The sequence below is a fragment of the Pelobates fuscus genome, chromosome 7 (assembly GCF_036172605.1).
Source record: "Pelobates fuscus isolate aPelFus1 chromosome 7, aPelFus1.pri, whole genome shotgun sequence".
Lineage (NCBI taxonomy): Eukaryota > Metazoa > Chordata > Amphibia > Anura > Pelobatidae > Pelobates > Pelobates fuscus.
This window is the reverse complement of record NC_086323.1, coordinates 94540724-94565228: the sequence shown is the minus strand read 5'-3', so window position 1 is coordinate 94565228 and position 24505 is coordinate 94540724. Positions and strand designations below refer to the sequence as shown.

Here is a 24505-nt window from a genome sequence, read left to right as displayed (position 1 = left end):
TTTAGGCAGGGAGACTGGTTCAAGTAGGCATTAGTTGTTAGTCCACGGTGCTGAGGTAACACATGGATAGATTCCTGCAGCTAGTATACACGCTGGGAGTGTGTGGAGCTAGGGGTTTCAACATTATTTGGATTTTTTAAACACATTGTGTGTCTGTCTAGTTGGACCTTAGCTCGTTTGTACAAATACCTTACCAGCTGTATAAGTGTAATTCTCCCTCTACACTAATTTTTTACCCACTATTCTTTCATCCTTAGAAGTATTAAAGGTAGGACATACTCTCCTTTTCATTGTTACGCTCTCCTTAGGGCCTTCACTGGGCCGTTATATATTTTTTTCCTTTTAAACACAATCTAACACCATATCTATTTTGACTAACATCTTTGGGGGTGAACTCTGCATTCTTGTGTTTTAATTATGTTTCCAATTATAATTTCCTTTTTATAGACATATCAGTTGGCCCCGTGACAAATTTCCGTTATCTAGAAGCAACGGGCAGTAGAATCCGCTTGGCCTGGACCAGAGTAACTGGAGCTACAGAATACAAAATTGTAATCCGCAGTGCTGATGGTGAGCTCACTTCCATGCATGTCACCTTCTGCCCCTAAACACCTGCACACTTAAAACTTTAGTACATATTGTATCCTGGTAGTTGACTTTTACACACTGAAGAGGCACAATACATGGGTTTGCACCTTTACAAAATAAACTTAAGAGGAAGAAATATTTTCTTTCCACTGCTTAAATTCTCATAATTTTTGAGAATTGTTTCCACATTAATCTAGCTTGTTTATACTTTTTTGTGATTCTATATTATGTATTGTGGAATGCTGGAGATTTTGCCAGGGGGGGTGTTCTGCCCTTGCCATCTCTGACAAAGAGCAGTATGGAAAACATGTAGAGATAAATTATCAGCTTCAACAGGGGATAATTAAGCCACTTGATGCCTCGTTAAGGTGCTAATTGTAAGTGGCAATGAGATCTCCAACTGCCCATGATACAGGACATTGAGCTTGATTTAATTTGTATGAATCAGCATCAAAAATTATTCTATTTATTTTATTGTATATTCTACTTTAATAGAGTTGATAATAAATCATTTGAATTTTTTTTCTTACATAATGGAATCATTTATGATGCAAATTCAAACAAATTAAATAGAAGCTATAGTATATATCTGTAAAACGAGTGGCATTTCTGACACAGTGGAATCAGTATTTCATTTCTTTATACAGACATGGATCTAATAAGAAGGAGCTGCCTTACTAATCAACATAAATTAGCTGATTACTCTGGATTCTTGATTGATGCTAATTTAGAGACACAATAACAAAAATGTTGCACAAAAAAAAAAAAAAATATATATATATATATATATACACCAAAAAGGTTATGGTGGGAAACATTTTTTGATTGAAAACCTCTTCCAACTAAAGTCTGTGGATAGTCAATACAATGTTAAGCAAAAATCTGCACACCAGTCAAGCTATAAGACTTGCTTTTCCCACAGAAATCACAAATATGCAGTGATGTTACTACCCAAAGGATTCTGGGTGGGCAAATGCAAATTAGTTTAACAATCACATGTTTGCCTCATTCCATTTTAAACATGTATTCCTTTGAGTCTGTGTTTGCTGTATACAACAGCTTTGAAACACAACTTGGGGAAAAAATGCATTGGGAAGTTGTCTTTGTGTATAATATATTAAAATCTAAGAATGTATCATTGAGGTAATTTTACAATTCCTCACAATAACAGCTAGATATAGTTGAGTCATAATAACAGTCATTGAAGAAAAAAAATATTTTATATTAAAATTAAAAAATTTGTCTTTAACAATGAACATTTATATGAAGTTATCATAAGACACTCTTGGGTATATTCAACAATAAACGCATATTTTGTGCATTCATTTGGACATTATTAAATAACTTGTTTATTTAAATAAAAACTGTCTTTTTGCCAACAGGATCCTTTGAACGTACTCAACGAGTACCTGGAAACCAGGAAACGTTGGAAATTGATGATGTTCAAGAGAAAGTGACATACACTGTTCAGATATCTGCATTAGCTGGCAGGAATGAGGGAGTGGCAGTTCCCATCACTGTGACAACTGGTAATGTTTTAAATACCAAACCAAGCAAAGTTATAAGTTATATGAATATTTTACATTTTAGGCAAAATAACTAAATGAAAACATAGTTGTCTTGGTTTAACTCAGACGTTTTGGCCTAACTTTTGAATTTAACTTTGAATTCCCAATTTACATAATTTTTGCTGAGTTGCTCAAATTGACTTTTGATTAAAGGGATACTATAAGTGCCAGGAATATAAAGCTGTATTCCTGGCACTATAGCTCCCTCTGCACCCCACCTCCCTCTGGCAGACAGCCACTAGAGGCAGACTTAGTGCTGCACTGTAAACATTGCAGTTTCTCTGGAACTGCATGTTTTAACATTGCAACACTAAGGGCACTAGGGACACTGTACCCATAGAACTTCAATTAGCTGAAGTGGTCTGGGTGCCTATAGTGTCTCTCTAATATATAAATACAAAACATTTAAATGTTATGTGGGAGTTACCGCCCCACTGGGACTTAACGCACATAGATATGTCATTTTTGCTGTTCAGCATTATTTATTGAAATCCCTAATATACTGTAGAGCTGAACTGCAATTAGTACAGCAACTAGATGGGCCATTGCCATTCACTGTGTGCTGAGCACCATAAATTTGACTTTGCCTGTGATCTGCCCCTCTGGCCCTGTACGTTTCATCCCATGCCCTACAGCTTCATGATAAGGGAAGGGTATACAATAGACATGTGCAATTTGTTTCGGTCCGAATATGAATTCGGACGAATTTCTGACAATTCGGACATTCGGGTACTTACCGAAATTACCGAATATCCGAAGTGCCGAAGTGTCAAAGTGCCGAAGTTCCGAAGCACAGTATTGCCTAAGTACTAATATACTTACCCAGTGAAAGAAGAAGAATGTTACATTTTAAACAATTTTAAATAAAAAGTATACAAACATAGACATGATTCAGCTGTAAGCATTTGCAACACTTACAACAATCAAGTAACACACATTCATATAAAATGTAAGTTACTTGGCCAGTCAGTGTAATGACAGGAATTAATAAGTAGATAACTCCCTAATTCCCACGGTATTAGGGAGCTATCTACTAAAAGGCTGAAAGACCTGAATTGGTCTTTCAGCCAAATTTACTAATACTAAGTAAAGATTACTTAGTATTAGTAAATTATGCCCCTACTCGCTATACCGCGAGTAGGGGCATGTCTAGTAAACGTCCCCCTCCCTCTCCTAACCTGAAGGGGGGACCTATTGCCTCCCCCCGGCCCCCACCCCTGAGCGGTGGGTGGGGGCCTTAAATCAGAATAAGGGGGGGACCTAATGTCCTCCCCCCTGGCCCCACCCCTGAGCGGTGGGTGGGGGCCCTACAGTAAAATAAGGGAGGGGACCTAACGTCCTCCCCCCTGGCCCCCACCCCTGAGCAGTGGGTGGGTGCCCTAAATACTAATAAGGGGGGGGACCTAATGTCCTCCCCCTGGCCCCCACCCCTGAGCGGTGGGTGGGGGCCCTAAATAATAATAAGGAGGGGGACCTAATGTCCTCCCCCCTGGCCCCCACCCCGAGCGGTCGGTGGGGGCCCTACAGTAAAATAAGGGGGGGGACCTAATGTCCTCCCCCCTGGCCCCCACCCCTGAGTGGCAGGTGGGGGCCCTAAATTGGAATAGGGGGGACCTAGTGTCCTCCCCCTGGCCCCCACCCCTCAGCAGCAGGTGGGGGCCCTAAATACTAATAAGGGGGGGACCTAATGTCCTCCCCCCTGGCCCCCACCCCTGAGCAGTGGGTGGGTGCCCTAAATACTAATAAGGGGGGGGGACCTAATGTCCTCCCCCTGGCCCCCACCCCTGAGCGGTGGGTGGGGGCCCTAAATAATAATAAGGAGGGGGACCTAATGTCCTCCCCCCTGGCCCCCACCCCGAGCGGTCGGTGGGGGCCCTACAGTAAAATAAGGGGGGGGACCTAATGTCCTCCCGCCTGGCCCCCACCCCTGAGCGGCAGGTGGGGGCCCTAAATTGGAATAGGGGGGACCTAGTGTCCTCCCCCCTGGCCCCCACCCCTCAGCAGCGGGTGGGGGCCCTAAATACTAATAAGGGGGGGACCTAATGTCCTCCCCCCTGGCCCCCACCCATGAGCGGTGGGTAGGGGCCCTACAGTAAAATAAGGGGGGGTGGGGGCGCTAAATTGTAATAAGGGGGGGACCTAGTGTCCTCCCCCTGGCCCCCACCCCTCAGCGGCAGGTGGGGGCCCTAAAAACAATGTCCCCCCACCCCTAGGTGACTAGGGGTCCCCAAACCCCTAGTCACCTCTTCCCCCCCCCAATAAAAATTAATGAGGGGGGGACCTGTACCTGTAAAAAAAAAAAACTTACCATTCAATGTTTTCTTTTATCTAAAATCTTATTTTTTCAGCCCCAACAAAGGCCAAATAAAAAAATCATAATAACCGACGCACTAAAAAAAAAAAAAAAACGAGCGCAAATAAAAATAATCCATCTTCACCCATGGAGGGCTCCGCACAGACTGAGCTCTGCAGGGCGGGGGAAGGCTTATAAAGCCTTGCCCCGCCCTGCAATTAGGCTCAGAGCACTCTGATTGGTGGGTTTAAGCCATCCAATCAGTGCTCTGACAGGTAAATGAAGAGACTGACAGGTAAGTCTCTACATTTACCTGTCACAGCACTCTGATTGGTTGGTTTGAAATCCACCAATCAGAGTGCTCTGTTTCATTTTACACAGCGTGGGAAAGTTCTTTGGAATTTTCCCACGCTGTGTAATTTGACGCATAACTCTCTGATTGGTTACTTAATCCACCAATCAGAGCGTTATGAGGGTGGGGGCTAGAGGGGAGGACATTAGGTCCCCCCCCCCTTATTATAATTTAGGGCCCCCACCCACCGCTCAGGGGTGGGGGCCAGGGGGGAGGACATTAGGTCCCCCCCTTATTCTGATTTAAGGCCCCTACCCACCGCTCAGGGGTGGGTGCTCACTGTTTACTAGACATGCCCCTACTCGCGGTATAGCGAGTAGGGGCAAAATTTACTAATACTAAGTAATTTTTACTTAGTGTTAGTAAATTTGTCTGAAACCAATTTAGGTCTTTCAGCCTTTTGGTAGATAACTCCCTAATACCGTGGGAATTAGGGAGTTATCTACCAAGCGACTGCAAGAGAAGTCCCGAGTTGCCGAAGTCCCGAAATTCCGAAGTTCCGAAATTCTGAAGTGCTGAAGTTGCCGAATTTCCAAAGTGTCAAAGTTCCGAAGGGCTGAAATGCCGAAGTTCCGAAGTTGCCGAAGTCTTGAAGTGCCGAATTGCGAAAATCACGAATTTCTGAATGCCGAACCGAAAATGTTCCCCATGCACATGCCTAGTATACAAGATTAGTTGAAAGATAATAACACGCCTTTATCTGTCTTTTTTTTTTTTTGTGCATCTTCATGGCACTCCGACTGGAGGGTGGCAGTGGTGGTCCCTAGAGGACTTGTCATTATCTTTATATTTTAGATGGGTATTAATTGCACCTGGGTCCCCTTTGTGACTTTAGTTCAGATAATGAATTGTCTAAATTTCACCCAAGTTTTAGCCTTCTGAATTCTCTCTGATGCTCTAAATGATTTTTGACAGACATGTTGTTGCAAATTTTCCCTTCAGTAATAACCCTTTGTTGAGTAAAGCACATTTTATAATATTATATCGCCACACATAATGTGTCACACTCTCTGTCACCATATGGCATCGGAGTAAACCCATTTTGATTAAGCTGATTGATGTACAGGACAGGCCTCAAATTTTGTCATAACCCAGAAGAACTGAGGTTTTTGTGCTAAATAAATGTAACTACCGTACATTTTATTGCCACTTCCTAAATGTGACATGGCTGTTATGAATATTTTTTTGGGGGAGGGGGTTCTATTTGTCTCTTAAGCATGAGGTTCAGGGGTATAGACATCTGAGAGTAACATATTATGTTGTGTTTTAGAATCTGCGTCTATCGGCCCTGTAACCAACCTACGAGTACTGGATATTAGGAGAGGGCGTGTTCGTCTGTCATGGAATGCAGTCCCAAGAGCCACAGAGTACAGGATCTTCATCAGGAACTCAGAAGGTTAGCACAAGGTCCAGGGCATTGTGAATATATCTGAATGTCTCTTTGCAGAATACACAAGTTTTCCTTGGTCTCCAGAGCCCCATATATGAAGGATAAATCCCTCTAGAAACCCAAATCTCTTTATCAGCCAGAGAGCCTATGGAATGTCAAACTGCATGAACTCCAGTCTTTTTTCAGCATATATTATGTATCTGGTATACGTGCTAGTTTGCGTTACTGAGCCCTACAACATTACCCCTTACAGTAATTTGTGGTATGCATATGTATCACAAAGCTTCACAGCAGGAAAACTCATGAGAATGTACAAAATCTCAGAGTTACAGTAAGTGTAAAAATACATATGTTTGTGTAAATAAGACACTCTAACTTGTTATAACTAACTGAATTGCATTAGATCATGGCCACCTAAAATGTATTTGTAATTATTTGGATGAAAAAGAAAACAAAAATTATTTTTATGGCAATGGCTTTGAATTGCTTGTTGGCTACTTGCCAGCTCAAGTCAATGTGTTACATTAGAAAGTCACATACTAGTTGTTTTATAATTTGAGTTCTGGTCTCTTATTATAACTCGTGATGGAGCTCCTTGTACCCTGGCTGGGTACCTCCACCAAGCTTGCTTCCTAGCAGTCACAGGGGAAAGCCTGGAACTCCTCTGCCCCAGCCCCTGCAATTTGACTGGGGTCTTTCTTTGGCTTTTCCACCCTGGGTCAGGATGCGATGATATAGCTGTATAGCAGTCTCAACCAAGCACTAGCCGAGACTTAGTGAAGGGTGAAGTAGAACTGACTTTATTGAAGCACAACACACATATATAGGAGTAATCAAAACAGGGGGTCATCAAACAAAACAAAACAAAACAAAAACTCACTTCCCAGGTCTTGGTGTCTAGGATATAATTAGGTAATATTCCATAAACTGACTTACCTGCCTGACACCAAGATGCATTGCACAATAGTTATTATACAATAAACTAATTACCTTCCCTTCTGTTTTACCTTTTATACAATAGCTCCACTCCCAGACACACAGGTGCTAATGCAATTGTCCCTGAAATATAAGACAAACCTTCACTCTGTTTTACACTTTGTACAATAATTTAAAATGACATAGTAAAATAACTTAGTTTAGCAGACAAAAAGGGGTCTATAGTATTTGGGCAAGAGGCTAGCCTTCACGTCTCTCCAAGAGACTGTGGCATGGGAGATCCCGTCACACTCGTCATTTCATAGTATCTTCCCTAATAATAATTTAAAAAGTGTAATATCCACAAGACCAAAAAGTAAGAGCCATGCATCTCTCTACAAGCCAAAAAATATAAAGAAATCCTCTGCACCCTTTACACACCTGCCCCAATAATCTCCATTAAATGGAGGCATGAGGAACATAAATAGGAGTCTCAACCGCTCCCCAAAAAAGGGCAATATTTGTACATATTGCAGGCGGAACGGTGTGCACGAGTCAGCATGCGCATGCACGTGGGACCAAGTCAGAGGCTTCTCAATGGTTATTTCTCTGTGAAGAGACTGAAAGTCTCTTCTGGGAAAAAAGGAGAGGGCTTACAAAGGTTGCCGTCATAAGTACTGCAGCTTTTGTAATCTCTTTTAGACATACTCCCAATTAATGCATACATACAAATATGCATGCATGTATTCATTGGTGGTATATCTACTAAACTGTAGGTTTTTTGTGTGTGTGTTTTTTTTTTTTTAAAGTGTGGAGTAGTCACAGTACACCGAATTAACACAGAATTAAGTTTATCAACTGCAGCTCTTTGTAACAGACATAACCACATAAAGTCCTTAACAAACTAGCAATGGCTCTAATAAGAAGAAAATTGACCTTGCACAGCCTTAAATAAAATCACAACTATATACAGAGTGTGTGTGCGTGCGTGCGCGTGTGTGTGTGTGTGTGTGTGTGTGTGTGTGCGTGCGCGTCTATTTATGTGTGTCATATACTAAACCAATTGTATTATTATTATTATTTTTTGATAGATCAAAAGGAACAATCCCAGATAATATCAGGAGATCAGACCATCTATGAGCTGGCCAACATCCAGGAAGGAGTTACATATGTAGTAAGAGTAATTCCAGTCGTTGGTACAACAGAAGGAAGCCCAGCTACGATTAATGTAAAAACAGGTAAAAAGCATTGCTTCGCTTCTTACTATTAATCTTAATGACATGATAAACAGCATGTCAACGTAAAATACAACCATGTTAGAAACTGAATCCAGTAATATCTGTAATATCTGTAAATGTTATGTTGGGAATTAATTGACATTATTACTACAAGTGTAAAACAATGTTGTTTCCATTACACAGAACCTGGACTCAATGTGTTTCCTACATAACCAAATCATCACCCTTTTCTGTGAAAATACCACAAACCTTTAAGTTTCTGTTTATTGGTTGCATGTGATAACATTTTGCAAGTTATGCACTGAGAGGTTTGAGTGTAGTTAATGGAATGAAGTAGACCTTCACCTGACAGGTTGATTTTTCCAATTGTATTCGTAGAAAGAACAGTGGTGGCTGGAGTGACAAATCTTCGCGTGGTGGAGTCAGGCATCAATTCTCTGACAATTGGTTGGACTGGTGTTGCCAGAGCAACAGGGTATAAGGTCACATGGAGGCAGGGAGATGGTAAGTAAGCTTTTCACTGTTTGTTTGTTTGTTTGTTTGTTTGTTTGTTTGTTTGTTTTTTTAAGATTGGAGAAGGTAGTCCTGTGCCCAACATTCTTCAGTTAAAAGAGTATTCATTTACAGATAACTGATCTCAGGCAAGAGGTTGTGATGAATTGAATTTGGCACAGCAATGCTGCCATTTTTTGGCTTGTATCGAGCCAATTTGCATAACTCATAACTTTTTATTACCTTTGCTGAATGGACTACTGCCATCTTAATGCAGATGCTGTGTCAGGAATCGATGACTTATTGTGTAAAGAAATACTTTGTCCATAGCTTTGCATATTAATTATCTGCAGTCTTGGAATTATTGGTGGAATTATTAGTCCTGGAGTAAACTCTTGTGCTATTAGACTTATTAATTTGGTTTACAACCCTGAATTTTGGGCGATCAGTGGATCGGATGAAATCCGTAACTCTGAAATGCCATGTGACTAAATCAGGAAACAAACTAAATGGACAATGGATGAACAGTTTTGTTTCTTTTGTGATCCATAGCATCATCCAAACAAAGAGACAACTGATAGGAAAACGATGATTGATGGTTAGGGGAAAGTCACTAAATGTTGATTTTATTCTCCGGTCAAATCAGAAGTGACTAATAGAAGAAAAAAAGGAGGGACAGTGAAAAACAAACTATATTTATATGTTATATATTTAATACATATATAATATTTAAATATTGGAATTGGGGGGGGATTGCTTTTTACTGCTCCTCCTTTTTTCTCTGTTGGTTACTTCTCACCAAACCAAACGTAAACCAAATGGCAGGGCAATACACCTATCAGTCTACTTCAAAATATATACATAATATTTATATTTTGCAGCACACTGATTTACCCATTTTTGCATCGTTCTGGCTTGTCTGAATTATTTTTCCTTAAACATTTGCATGTACAAAATTTGTTAAAGCTGAAACAGCATATGGAAGAATCCATAGTCAACCAAAACATGCCTATAGGCTATACTTTGGCTACAGCTAGAGGATTCACAAAGACAGAGTTTGTTGCCTGACTGTGATTGTTTGCCTTGTCTTAGGTCGTCAGTTCAGCCAAACCCTTCCAGCCGGTACAACAGCTTTTGAGATCAGAGGTCTTCAAGGAAACTCAGTTTATGCCATCGGTGTTTCGACTGTGATTGGATCATCAGAGAGCAATCCTATCACAATTACCGCACGAACAGGTAATATACCTCAAGGATTTCATTTTCCTATCTAGAGAATATATTGTATCCATATTGCCCACTCTGCATAATGAAGGTTAATAGATTAACCCGCATGGATACATAAAAAACACAAAAACCATCTCAAAACAAAGTCAGGCAAAACATGAGATCCATAAAATAACTATAATAATGCATGGTATGGAGGAGAAGACATTGGTAGAGCCAGACAAATGAACTTTTCATCATCAATGTGTCCACTTGGTATTTATCATATTTTATCTTCTAACCCAAAAATGTTTATACAGATGATGACTCTGTAGATCCAGTCTCCAACCTGAGGGTCGTGGACATTGGAGAAAGTGTAGTCAGAGTGGTGTGGGATGCCTCACAACGTGCAACTGAATATAGGATTACATGGAGACGTAGTGATGGTGAGAACTTTTATAGAGTTTTTGTTCTAAAAATGCTATATTTACTATGCTATATTAAGCAGACCTATCACATGTAATTTTTACAAAAATCAGTTCAAAATATTGTTAATCAATGGATGAATAATATTTTAATCTAACCGAGTTATAAAATGTTTAGATGTAATTACTTTATTAAAGATTTACCATTAGATTGCAATATACTTAAAAAAAAAAAAACATATTGAGAAATTACATACAAGGAGAGAGGATGTTATTCATGAATTGTCACCATTGACATTGTTCCAAGAGGATGTATAAATACAAAAATATGGCAAAGGGCACCCTCTCAAATATCTAAAGTACGCTTCTAGATGCATGTCCTGCCAATAAAAAAGGATTTCACAAGCTTTGATTAAAAAGTATTAGCAAGGTGTATTATAATGATAAGTGGAAAACTGATTCTTGACAATTGCTACAAGTTGTTCATCTGCACTACAATAAATTATAATGGTTACAAATGTATGGCTAGATGGCACCTGATTTGGGAAAATAACTGACCGCCTTTGCCTTTTTTCTGTGACCTTGTGCCCTATGTTTAGTCCAGTTTATGAATAAAGTTCCAGACAATAGTTTGTATTGGCCCTTAATATATTAGTATAATGCTGTTATTCCTACTGTGAAGAGCTGTTTTTGTAAATTAAATTGATTTTAATTTGTTAACCTTTCTTTCAAAATCCAAATAAATCACATCCACTGCAACACCCTGATCTATATTTCTGCTTTTTCGTAGAATGCAATTGTTAGCTTGACATGACCTATGTTTCATAAAACCATACTGATTTTGATAACAATAATCTTCCATTGAATTCTAGAGAATTATTCCTTAATACCCCTTCAAATACTTGGCCCGCCATAGAAGTTATGCTTACAGTTCTATAATTTCCAGGCAAGGATTTTGAACCCTTTTTGAGTATGGAGGGGAGACCTAATGCGCATGCACGGCATTAGAACTCACTTCCATTAGAACTTCTTCCATAGGAAAGCATTATACAATGCTTTCCTATGGGATTTCGGGAGATGTCCTCATGCATAGCGCGAGAAAGTCCAGAGAACGTCCAAAAGTCACCTAATCACCCAGAAGTGCCTCTGGGGGCTGTCTGGTAGACAGCCACTAGAGGTAGAGTTAACCCAGGCAAGTAATTAGCTTACCAGAAACTGCAATAATTATTACTGCAGGGTTAAAAAACCTGGGACACTGCACCCAGACCACTTCAATGCGCTGAAGTGGTCTGGGTGGCTATAGTCAGCCTTTAAGTACTCATGGGTAAAGTACTTTGTTTACATTCAAGGGATACTTTAGTACCAGGAATGCAAAGCTGTATTCCTAGCACTATAGCTCCCTCTGCCTCCCCCCTGCCTCGCGTAGCAATTTCCATTAACTGCCTAGTCATGCATCTCATCCCATGTCTCTGTTATGCCTATCATGCCATCTTGCTTAGTGAATGCTATTGCCGCAAAACCAACATTTGGCAGCATTATGATAGTATCCTTACCTAGAAATAACTAACCTATTAAGACAACATTCTTTTAATAAACAAATAAAAGCTTAGTATTCCTAGCCATCTACAAGAAAAAATAGCAGTGTCAGCAATCACCTAATGGAACAATTTTCTTTTGCAGGTGCTGAATTGTCACGAATAGTTACAAGGGACGTCACATCCATTGAAATTCCAGACCTAGTGACTGGGACTAACTACATAATCCAAGTTACAGCTCTGAGAGGAACCAGAGAGAGTAGCTCAGTGTCTGTCACAACACGAACAGGTGAAATAAGTGTAATTAACAACTTAGGCCTACATGTCCCCATCCAAAATAGAAGAAAATATTTCTATCACATGTAAAAAAAAATATCATAATGCTGGATCACTACAATTTAACTAACACAGGGTCAATAATGTAAATATCCATAAAACACATCAATTATTGAAGTGTGTAACTTTTTTTTCTGCATACAGAACTAGATGTACAATACTTAGCATTGTAACATAGAAGGAGTGGTGAGTAGAGGGGATTCGGTCACCACCACCAATTACATACAAGACCCAAAGGAGGATGAGCCAGTCTGTTCACCAAGCCATTTTGCAGACATCTCCCACCCGAGCTTCCCATGTGCAAAGCACCACAGACGTGTTTTTGTGTTTTTTTGGAGTACAAATTTATTTAATGAAGAGGTCATGCGCCACTTTTTGTGACAGGCAAGACTGTCCCTCTGACATAATTTTAAACTTGGACTCCTTTGAGCCTAGAATCTTACCTTAAATATGAATTCATTAACAAACTTGTAATCTTGCGCGCTTTACAATTTCGTATGTTGGGGTGGCAGCAAGTGGTAGACTGTTCCAAAGCTCAGGGCAGGCAGAAATTAACAGAACAAAACCAAGTGCCAGCAAATAAGAGGTATGTTGTATCAGGAATGCAAGGATAAATACCAAGGAATCCATAAAATTGGATTGTAACACCTTAACACCTGCTGTCTTGGATTTGTGATTTTTTTCTAGTGATTGTTGCAGAAGTTATGCTAGTGGCCATAACTTGTGCACGGATATTAGGATTTGTGTTGCTGGGATGAACGTGCATTTCTTTGTTGCATGTTGGCAGTGTGATAAAATATGCAAAAAGGGATTGCACATGCTTAGAGCAGACTTGTTCTGATGATGAATGGAAGCAGACTCAGAAGTTTATATTTCTTTAGCTATCATTTTAATTTTAGCCATAATTATTACTTTGGTAGATATTTTGCATTCAGTCGAACGACTGTTGCTTGTTGTAGAAATGTAAAGCTTGATGGGTTTCCAATTTTCTAGAACTTGAGGGGTATTGAATGGAGAATTGTACATTGTAGGCCAAGATAACTGAATTTGCATGATTTTCAAATTCATTTATATTTTGGACTAAAATATAGAATTTTCTTGTCAATTGTCCCCGTTTCCCAGTTATAGTGAATTACTTATTTATGTATGGTGACAAAGCTCTCTTGCTCTGAAAGCTCAGAGATTGTTTTCTGCGGCTTACTTAATGATGATCTCGTACAATACTTTCTGTGGACTTGTTCCCTGATGTTCCTAGAAGTGGGTTTGCTAGAAATCAAAACCAGATCAATGGGACGGGACGCTGAGATCAGGACTGTCCCATAGAATCAGGTTCTGTTGGTATGTGGGAGTAAGTATTTTTTTTTTTTTTTTACTTTTTAACATTGAGACTTATTTTGTTAATACGTATGTCCTTAACATCCTTTTTTGCAGGTGTTCAGGAAGTTGGAAGGGTGACCAGTTTGCAGGTTCTGGAGAGCAGAAACAATGTATTACGTGTGACATGGGTTGGAGTTCAAGGGGCCACATCTTATAGGATTTCCTGGAGCCCAACAGATGGTACAATCTTTAAATCCCACATCGCCATGCATTGCATGGGTCATTCCAATCTACCTATTTTCCAGCCATCATTCTGTACAGTCTCCACTTCGCTTGATAAGACCATTAACCAGTTGCAGATTTATATTTTGTCTATCTATCCATCCATCCATCCATCCCTCTATCCATCTATCCCTCTATTCCTCTATCTGTTAAGAGAAGTCAAACCCTGGTGTGTGATATGACAGATTATCAGCCCTATTTATAAAGATAATCCAATTTACATTCCAATATATAGCAAAGAGGAATGGTCAATATATCTTATTCATTTACTTTAAAAGGTGGTCCGGAGCTGACACGAGAAGTCCCTGGGAATACCAACTCCTTTGAATTGGTCAACCTGGAAAGTGGAGTGAAATACACGGTGAAAGTAACGGCATTGATAGGCAATCGTGAAGGGAATCCAGTCAGCACAAGCATCACAACACGTATGTCCCAATCCACTATATGTTTACCGTTTTCCAATCTACACCTTTGGACAGGTTAAATTACCTCTAATATTAAATATGTTACCATTTATAAAAAATGCTGTAATAGAGTCAAAAAGTTAATCTCAAAGCTAATTTCTGGAGTGCAGGGATTAGCCTATTGGCTGAGAGCGGTCAGCTGACAGTCTTAGCCATTAAGCTAGCCTTGCACGGCAGCTTAGTATTGGAGAACTGATGAAAGCACGTTAGCAAGAGCTCCCGGCTCTTCGTCATTAGTAGTGGAGACACTTAATACACTGGGGGGGGGGGAGGAGGGGACACAAGGGCACCCTTGGCACCATAAACCCTACAGCACACTGTAGTGCTATTAAGGTTTTCATGCAGTGTTGTTTTTATTGTTGTGAAAAAAACTGATAAATCCATAGTACGCATAGAGCAATCATTAGTGAATGAGCAGCCAGTTGAGCTTTAAAGAAAAATATAAAATGTACCCACTCTGGACCCCTCGCTATATTCTCAGATGGTTAATAAATTCACATTAAAATTGTTAAGTTACTCATGAGAATATAGTTTCATGCAATTGTATTTCACTCAATTTAAAAAAAATATTTATTTGGAGGGGGATACATATATCTGTTTCTGAAAAAGTTGCTTATAAAAACTTTTTTTATTATTTTTAAATAACTGGATCAGCATTTGAAACAACAGTGTCTTCGGTTAGTAACCTGCGTGTGACGGATATCTCAGGACAGCGTATAAGACTTACCTGGAGTGCTGTGTCAGGAAGTACTGGCTACCGGATCTACTGGAGACGGGCAGATGGTAAGAGGGTGATGCTTATCAGGTTTTGTCAGCTTTTAGTTAAATAAACTGTTTTTGGTAATAATGCCATGATCTCTGCTCTACTCCTTAAAGATCTTTATTGGTGTAAAATAATAACCTTCGCAACTGAAAAGAAACCTGGCCTAGTCACGTTTTTGTTTTCTATCAGTTTTTCTTTCCTTATGCCCTCTGTATTTTAAAGATTATATTCCCTATGCCATTGTCTTTATTTGGGGGGGAGGAGGAAGGATTTTTTTATTTTAAAAGAAATCTATCAAGCAATAAAATATATATGTTTTTAAATCTGCTCCCTTTTCTCACTTGACCTAAATCTCCTATATCCTACCCCACAAAGTTTCTCGCACACATACACACACAATGCATCCCTTACACACTATACACACACATGCACAAAAACACAATATGCATTCCCCTCCCACACACAAAGTATCCCTTACACACACACACACACACACACACACACATAAAAACACACAATGCATTCCCCTCCCCCCACACACACACACAGAAACACACAATGCATGTCTTACACGTACACAATGCATTCCTTACACACAAACAGACACTCCATCCATTATACACTTTCTCCCTTACATAGATGCACACTGCATCCACTATACACACGCACTTTCTCCCTTACACAGACACACACTGCATTCTCTATATACACAATACATGCCCAACACAAACTGGATTTCCTATGTACTATATTCCAAAAACACACACATAACATCCTATACAATAACATATAACACATCCCCTACACACATACATTCTAGTCCCTACGAGCAGACTCCAATGGGAGCCCTATGGGTGGAATCAGGTGCGGGCCATGTCGGCACACTTTGGGGCGGGCCCTTGGGAGCTCAGGTCTTGAGCTGTGTAAGAGGCCCCAAAATTTCTGATGGCATCCCTGCTAGCAGCAGCCTGATATGCACAATCCCATTTGTACCCCACCCCATAGTGTAAGCTTCACACCATTCTCTTATCATCACGATGTATGTACCATACGTAATATAAATATATAAACCCATGATTCTCTGGCTATATTTCATTCAAAGAATCATAGGAGTTGTAGTTCAGCAAAATCTGGAGGGCCAGAGTTCAGAGAACCCTGATAAATGTAATGGGGATTTTACTTGTATAGTGAATAGCTTACATCCACCTGTGTCATGTCTTGGTATCCATATTTTTTTTAGTTGTCAGAGCCCTTTTAAGAAAAAAATAAATGCTGAGAATTTACAAAATGAAGGTTATGTTTACAATTTGTACTCAACAGAATGAGAGAAAGATGCTGGTGAGATACCTAAGTGGTTAGTGCTCCCATTTTCTAATGAAATAGACTGACAGGGTTACACTTAAGTGAGAATTCCAAATTAATTCAAAGTAGATTTCAAATGTAAGGCCAGAGTAGGCAAGCTGAAAGCATGGCTTATGTTTTCTAGTTTTGATATTTTTACTTTAAAGTTGAAATTCACTTTGAATTCACCTGAAATTCTCACGTTAGTAAATAACCCTGTAAGTCTGGCAGTAATTGAATCTAGATCCTAGAAAGTAGAACCCATAAATGTTGTGAAAGCTACCTTCCTAGTTAAATACTTTTGATATTAATTATTATTATATAACATGGTATCTACTGCTACAATATCCATATAGGTGGTCGTGAAACAGTTCGTCTAGTTCCTAGTAATGCACAATCCTTTGAGATCGAGAACCTGCAAGCCGGTGGCCGATATGAATTTCGAGTAGTAACCTTGATTGGAGATCGGGAAAGTGAAGCCACAACAATCCTGGCCAACACTGGTAAAAAAAAAGTTTGCAAAAGTATAATTTGATTGTGATGTATCTAAAGGAATGTGACTTGTAATCTTCATGCCATACATTCTCAATACAAATGTTAGTAAAAAAAAAGAATAGTTTATTAAAACTGTCAAAATAAAAGCTGTATACAGATTGAAGAAAGATCAGGCACTGTATTAGACCAAGAAGGGTTACACACAAAATTGCAGCAACACTACACTTAATCTGTCTCCTCCACATTATAGAAGAATCTCCGATTCTTTACACAAATTTAATCCAAATGGCAAAATTGAAGCAAAAATTTCAAGTTGTCACTACAGCTGAATTGAAGAATTTTTCCAAATAAGCTATTTTTTCCCTGTTTTTCCATTCAAATTTAATTCTCAAAAATGTGTAGTTTCAGTGAATAACCCAATTAGTGAACAAACTGAGCAAGGCTCACTTTGCAATAATACATAACCAATATATAGCACCATTTATTGGTTAGGGCACCCTTTAGTACTGGGATCCCATCATTTAGTCAAATACAACTCCCAGTAATCCAAAAACAAAGGAAGTGATCAGCAAAGGTTCATGGGAAATTTTGTTTTTTGAAGCTGTCAGCCAACAAGCTGGCCACTGCAGGACTTGGCTCAAGAGGAGCTTACAGCTCTTAGTTATGACTGCAGAAAGGCAGTGAGTGGTGTTCTGCATACTGTAGGACTAGGATATAGGAACTTGACGTTTTTGTGCCAGAATCCCATATCTTGTTATATGACATTTCTACTGCAGGATGTGGTACCGGTCGAACAGACATTGTCTTCATGGTCCATGCAACACGGGACAACGCGTATAATGAAGAGGCAGTAAAAGAGTTTCTCTCCAAGTTGGTTTCTTCAGTAGGACAGCTGGGTCCCGATGCTACACAGGTATTTGAACATTATTTTGAAAAGGCAGACCTAGTTAATTAGTAGGATTACACATACTTTTAGGTATGTGGAGTGGAGGTTCTATTTTTTTAGGGAGATTCTTGTTAAAAGGACGCTACCAGCAGTTTAGCTTTATATTTAATTTACAGACCGCTAACAATAAAACATTGGTGCTAAAATTTGACTTCACAATAATTACAATGATTATTATTCTGTTGTGTTGAAATTACCATAGTCTAAAAGGCAACAATCGATATGTGACACCATATAGATATTTTAGTGGTAGTATTCTTTTAAGGGGGCACCGTAGGCACTTTAACAATGTCATCTTATTGAAGTTGTTATAGTTCTTGCAATATTACCTCCACCTCCCGAGTCATTTCAACATAAGAGTGAGTTTACCTCAGTTGTAGGCATGAATGCACCTCTAGTTCCTGTCAGGAACACACTAGAGGTAAGTTAACCCTGCAATCATAGCATTGCTGTATCTACTAAACGGCAAGGTTTTACATTGCAGTGTTAAAACTAAAGGCGTTCTGGGTGCCAGTGGTGGTCCTTTAATCCTTTAACTAACCATCTTGATTAACCCCTTAAGGACATGTGACGTGTCATGATTCCCTTTTATTCCAGAAGTTTGGTCCTTAAGGGGTTAACCGTTAAAGTAACCATTTTCCTGCCATGTGATATTCATAGTATTAAAAACTGATACCAACAAAAACGAGACAACGTTAGATAACAGGCAAGATTGTGCTGAGACCAAAACTCAGAAGAGGTTTCCTTCCCCCCCCCCCCTTTAAAATGTAAATAAAAGGATACCTCCAGAAAACTGCTAAATTTAGATCTTTCTCCAACTTAAGTTTATGTTCACAATGCATTTCCTTATAACAAATTGTCAAGTTCATCATATTTTATTGCTATTATGGCTTTCTCTTGCTGCTCCTTCTGTGATTGTGTGGCTTTCTTTTCATGTTTCTATAAGGTGGCCTTGGCGGCTTACAGCTTCCGGGCACGTCCATGGATCCTCTTAAACCGCTCTAGTGAGCTTACCACCGTCCTGCAACAAATTCGAAATATTCCATTTGAGGAGCCAAGTGGAACCTCTATAGGTAACTGATACAAAATAACAAGATGTTTTTAGTTCATGGTGTCCTCAAACTCCGGCCCCCCAGATGTTGCTGAACTACAACTCCCATGATTCTCTGGCTATCTATGTAATTCAAAGAATCATGGGAGTTGTAGTTCAGCAACATCTGGGGGGCCGGAGTTTGAGGACCCATGTTTTAGTTCATTGAGAGTATCTGCGGTTACTTGACAGAGATGGACATTTGGGCTGAAATACAGTTTTAATTTTAGGTGCAAAAATGATTTGATTACAAACAAATCAAGAGATAAGGAATATAACAAATGGCGTGGTAAAATAGATTTCACCTGCTAATGTTTCTGAATCTAATCTTGGCTAAGCAAGATAGCAGCTGTAGTTTGACTAAATATTATTTTGCACTTTCATACTACATACACTAGGTGGTGCAATATTAAAACGAAAAGTAAAAATAATAATAAAACTTGCTACCACGGTATGTATTGCTAGCCATAAAATAGTGCAGATAGTGGAGAATCCCTATTATCCACAGGAGAGTCATCAACTGATTATAACTAAAAAGTGCTGTATTAGTGACGCATTAAAAACTGAAGTTCCGTGAAGCGAGATACCACCTGGACTTATTTAATTAAACCTGCATTTGACTTTTAGGTGCCGCCATAAACTTTGCAAAGAATTATCTGTTTACAACCGCCTATGGACGGAGAAGGAACGTGCCTGGTGTTTTGGTAATACTAGCAGATGGAGCGTCAGGAGATGATGTGTTAGAAGCAGCTAAATCTATTAAAGATACAGGTAAAAAAAATCTTTTGTCCCCCAAATTTACTTGGCATACAGTAATTTAAAATGCTCAATCTAATGTTAAACAGACAAATGCTCATCAAAAGAGAACACCAAAACTATCCAATTATAGATTAAACGCTATAAACAGTGGGTCTGCTAGGTGTATTTTAAGCAAAACATTTTTTAATACACATCTAACTATATGTGGTTTTTTTATTATTGCATCTGATAAAAACCTTTTTTTTTTCCTTTACATTTTATACAGGAATATTTTACAAAATATCTTAATTTAGACAAATCTCTGAAGGGTGAACTAGCTGATAACTTCTAGATCAGTCAACAGGCAGCTTTTAATTGACTTATGGGGGGGGGGGGAATAGGGAAATGCACTATATTTTATATTGTGCCAACATATTCTGCAGAGCTTTACCATATTAAGAGGCTACTCCATGCACCTTAATCACTTCAGTGATTTGAAGTATTCATGGTGCCTGCAGTCTGTTCGCCATGAAAAACTACACATACAAAGTTTAACCCTGGAATGTATGTAACATCACCCCCAAGAGCATCACGGGGGCATTATTTGCCATTTTTACTATTATATTTTCATTTGCGTCTTATTAATACATACATCGGTCCATGTCTTTGTTCCTTTAGGTATACGTGTTATAGCCGTGGGTATGAACGGAGCAGACCAAGAGCAGTTACGTCGAATGGTCACTGGTCAGAGTCCTCGCAATGTGTTTTACACCAGTGATACTGCTAACCTGGACAGCCTTCTAGATGGTGTGTCTGAAGCCATTTGCACTGTAACCTCGGTGGAGGTAAGGAGTCTGGATGGCAGATTTTACCTTGTCCATTAACATATAATGTGACATGCAGTTTTTAATTGTATTTATGAAAATGTTCTTCCATAGGCGAAGGCTAGCATAGACCTCCATTCATATGTTGATCACACATTCATTATTAACATCCTGTCCATCCTACCCACCAGCTGGCTGCTTGCAGGACTATTCACAAAATTGTTATTTTTGTTGTGGGGGGGTGATAAAGGGTATTTAAAATATCAGGCCTAATATTGTCCTCTCTCACAATGTCACGTATTCGTCCGCTTATAGAAATGTGGTTAATTACATTTACTGTCCACACAGGAAAAGTTGTGCCGAGCAGCAACCTAATCCACAGAAGTGTTAATGCTGAGCAGCAATTATGCAAATGAAACCTGGTAACTGACCTTGGGGTCAAAGGCCGGTTACAGCCTATCAGATCTAGAGGAGGGGTATTTAGGCCCAGTTCTCATCCTGCTCAGTGCCCTGTCGTGGTTTCCCTTGTGGTTGTCTGAGAGCATGTTCCTGTTATTAGTTTTCTACCTGGTTTTTGACTTTGGCTTTGTTTATTGACTTCTCTATATTCTGGTATCCTGACTCCTGGCTTTCCTCATCGCTGCGTCCCTTTCTGTGTTCCCTGACCTCGGCTAGTATTTTTGACTATTCTATGTACGTTAAATCCGGCCATTCTAAGGACCGGTAAAACGTTACTTATTTGTCATCCGTGCTATACAGTTCTACGTGCTGGATCAAACAGTAATCCTGACACACAACTTCTTCCACACGGCAGCTTAAAGGGTTACTTACTGCACATGACCACTTCAGTGAATTGAAGTGGTCATTGTGCTTGGAGTCTGTATATGCAGTGTTTCATTTTGAAATGCTGTATATACAGAAATATAGCATATTGCCACTGAAGTTGTAGATCCACCTCTGGCAGCATCGTAAGGAGCCCAAAATGGGAGTAATGTTAATTCTGTGCATGGCATAGCATTCTGGCAAAAGGCGACCAATGGCAGCACACGAGCCGCCAACGTTTTTGCTCAGCCCAGCCTTCAAGACGTCCCTCCCCCTCAGTGATTGACATAATTGGAGTCGGATCAGATTGCAGGGAGAACTTGTCCTTGTAAGTTTTTCCTCACACGGTTTTCTTTTTCTTTTAGTAGGGGGACCATATCAGCAAGACATACTCCAATGTTCCATCCATAGCAGTGTTTTATTAACACTGGTTTTGGTTGGTGCAACCCTTAAAGATAACTCCTTAACAATAATTCAATATCCCTGTTCAACCAACCAACAGCGTCACGCTCCTTACTTCATATCGGGGGACATATTAGTGCATGCGCCAGCTTTGAACTGTAGATCAGCTGTAGTGATGGCTGACATCTCAAATTCACCTCCTGATATGCTGGCAAAACATTTTGTGAGTTGTACAACACAACTTCTCAGATAGTAATGCCGAATGCCTGAGAATTTAAAGGCTTCCATATAGAATGTTAATCTAAATCCCTAATTTGTCTTTCTTCTTTTAGGAACCTTGCACAGTTCAGTGTCCTCAGGTAAGATTCTAACTTTAGACTTCTTATAGAAAAGTGTTAACGCTCATCATCCTTATGTGACTTGCTAATAAACAGTGCATATTAAAAAATAACATATCCTTAGTTATTATTAGCACTTACACAGTGCCAACATACTCTGCTGTGATAACTACAAAATAATCACAAAATATATATTAAAATGATAAATAATTATAAATACATATCATGAATTCAATAAACTTGTCGCGATTTGCCCAAATGTTTTTTTGATATACAGAAGGAGATCACTATATCATAGCAGAATGAGTGCGGTCTCATATTGATCTTGTTGGGCAATAGGATTGAATCACTGACTCTGCCTAAACTTTTTTTTTATTAGATTTAGGTTTGGTACTTCTCTCTCCAGCTATGCTGCTTTGATGCCCTCTACTGACTTGTAAATACCTTACAGTCGCATAGTAATTTATATTTTTACAGTTGATCAGGAACAAGGCAAAATTGCCTACTGAAGTTATTCTTCAAAAGTGCTTCAAAATAAAGGGAAAATATCTTTGACTCCAAAATTGCATTCTGATTACTCCATGGATCAACAATCTAAGATTACTATTCATAAATCCTTTTAAAGTTATGTAAATGCTGCTTTACTAAATAATCACCAAGCCCTGTGTTAGGGGCATTTAAAGGGACACTCCAGGCACCCAGACCACTTCTGCCCATTGGAGTGGTCTGGGTGCCAACTCCCACTACTCCTAACCCTGCAAGTGTAATTATTGCAGTTTTATATAAACTGCAAAAATTTACCTTGCAGGGTTAACTCCACCTCTAGTGGATGTCTACTAGAGCCACTAGAGGGCACTTCCTGATTTCTAGCAAAGATTTTCTGTGTGAGGACCTCCAGCGTCGCTCATTTCCCCATAAGAAAACATTGAAAATCTTTTTCAATGCTTTCCTATGGGGAGACCTAATGCGCATTGCCGCGCATGCGCATCAGGTCTCCCCGGTCGGTGGGCGGGATCAGTCTCGCCCGCCAGCCGACGGAATCAGAGGGAGGAGCGGTGCGGAGGAGGAGACAGCGACATCGTTGCTGCCTCAGGTAAATGGCTGAAGGGGTTTTCACCCCTTCAGTAACTGGGGATTGGTGGGTGGGAGAGGGTACCTCCAGTGCCAGGAAAACGGATTGTTTTCCTGGCACTGGAGTTTCCCTTTAATGATAACCTCAATAGGGGCTCAATTCAGTGTGTTGTTAAAGAAAGCTTTCCACAACTGTATTCAAAATCTTACATCTCTGAAATGTCAGTATATCACATGTCAGTATATCACCTTGCATTCTTTGTACAGTCCTGTTAATGACTAGTCCATCACAGTGCAGTATAAGTTTAATCAGTATATATTTGTATGAAGTCAAGTCATATTACATGACATTCAGTCTTACACCAATTTTCAGTACAATTTGTTCAGAAACTTCCCTAAGGGAATAATTTAAATGCTTCCGCAAAATGTGAAAAGATTATATCCACTGAAAATTATTATTCTATATACTCATGGAATTTGATAAAAGTGTACTGTCGTGGTTCTGAGCAGGTCAGAGAGGAGACTTATGCCGGGGTTGACTTCAGGTACTTTATTTCAGTTATTAGACTTGGTTTAGACAAAGGAAACAATAAGAATAACAGGATAAACAGAGAAAAGGAATAATAAAATTAAAGGGGGAAAGCAGGACCTAAAAACAGAAATAAGTATCAAGGAGAAGTAGAAGTTCAGGCAATATGACCCAAAGCAGGTTTAAAGAAGACAGGGAAACCCATCAGTGAAATAATAGGTAACAATTAAACATAATATCAGACAATAATAAATGAATAATGGAATTTGGATTGGTTCTAAGTTAAGGAGAACAGGCCCTTTAGTTTGGAGGATTTGTACTAAAGTTACCAGATATGTGGATCAGGGTTTTCCAGGAGAGTTACAATTGATATGATGGTTAGTAAAGTCCAGGCAGGTTAGGTCCAAAGCAAATACAGAATAATAGAAAACAAAGTCCAGTTTGAATTAAAGCAGGATGTTTGGATGAATCAGGATGGATCAAAGGAAATCAGAGTTGGGCAGGTTGAGCTAGGAACAGATGTCTTGGTCAGTATCAGACTATAAAAAAAGTCTCAGTAAGAGCCAGGAGCAGAACACAACTTCTCTCAATGTAAAGGCAACTTGGTTTTGTCTGGTGTGGCCTTTTATAGCAGATATAAATCATGCCATGCAGGTGAGAGAGACTGAGGCGACTAGTGGCTAGGGAGGCCACTAATGGTGAAAAACGGTATTGAAGTAAATAAAACAAACAATATCTTGGTTGTCGG

At 39.5% G+C, this 24505-nt stretch overlaps 1 protein-coding gene across 2 annotated transcripts in view; it reads left to right on the top strand.

Moving 5' to 3' along the window:
- The window catches only part of COL7A1 (collagen type VII alpha 1 chain), a 193817-nt gene that overhangs the window by 77876 nt on the left and 91436 nt on the right, over positions 1 to 24505 (top strand). For both annotated transcript variants that reach the window (XM_063426212.1, XM_063426213.1), the window contains exons 15-31: positions 448 to 570; positions 1971 to 2117; positions 6072 to 6197; positions 8198 to 8344; positions 8723 to 8848; positions 9929 to 10072; positions 10360 to 10485; positions 12145 to 12288; positions 13767 to 13892; positions 14213 to 14359; positions 15053 to 15181; positions 16859 to 17005; positions 17774 to 17910; positions 18890 to 19016; positions 19661 to 19804; positions 20450 to 20616; positions 22152 to 22178. In XM_063426212.1, the coding sequence (XP_063282282.1) occupies positions 448 to 570; positions 1971 to 2117; positions 6072 to 6197; positions 8198 to 8344; positions 8723 to 8848; positions 9929 to 10072; positions 10360 to 10485; positions 12145 to 12288; positions 13767 to 13892; positions 14213 to 14359; positions 15053 to 15181; positions 16859 to 17005; positions 17774 to 17910; positions 18890 to 19016; positions 19661 to 19804; positions 20450 to 20616; positions 22152 to 22178 (2234 nt within the window). The remainder of the gene's footprint in view (positions 1 to 447; positions 571 to 1970; positions 2118 to 6071; positions 6198 to 8197; positions 8345 to 8722; positions 8849 to 9928; positions 10073 to 10359; positions 10486 to 12144; positions 12289 to 13766; positions 13893 to 14212; positions 14360 to 15052; positions 15182 to 16858; positions 17006 to 17773; positions 17911 to 18889; positions 19017 to 19660; positions 19805 to 20449; positions 20617 to 22151; positions 22179 to 24505) is intronic.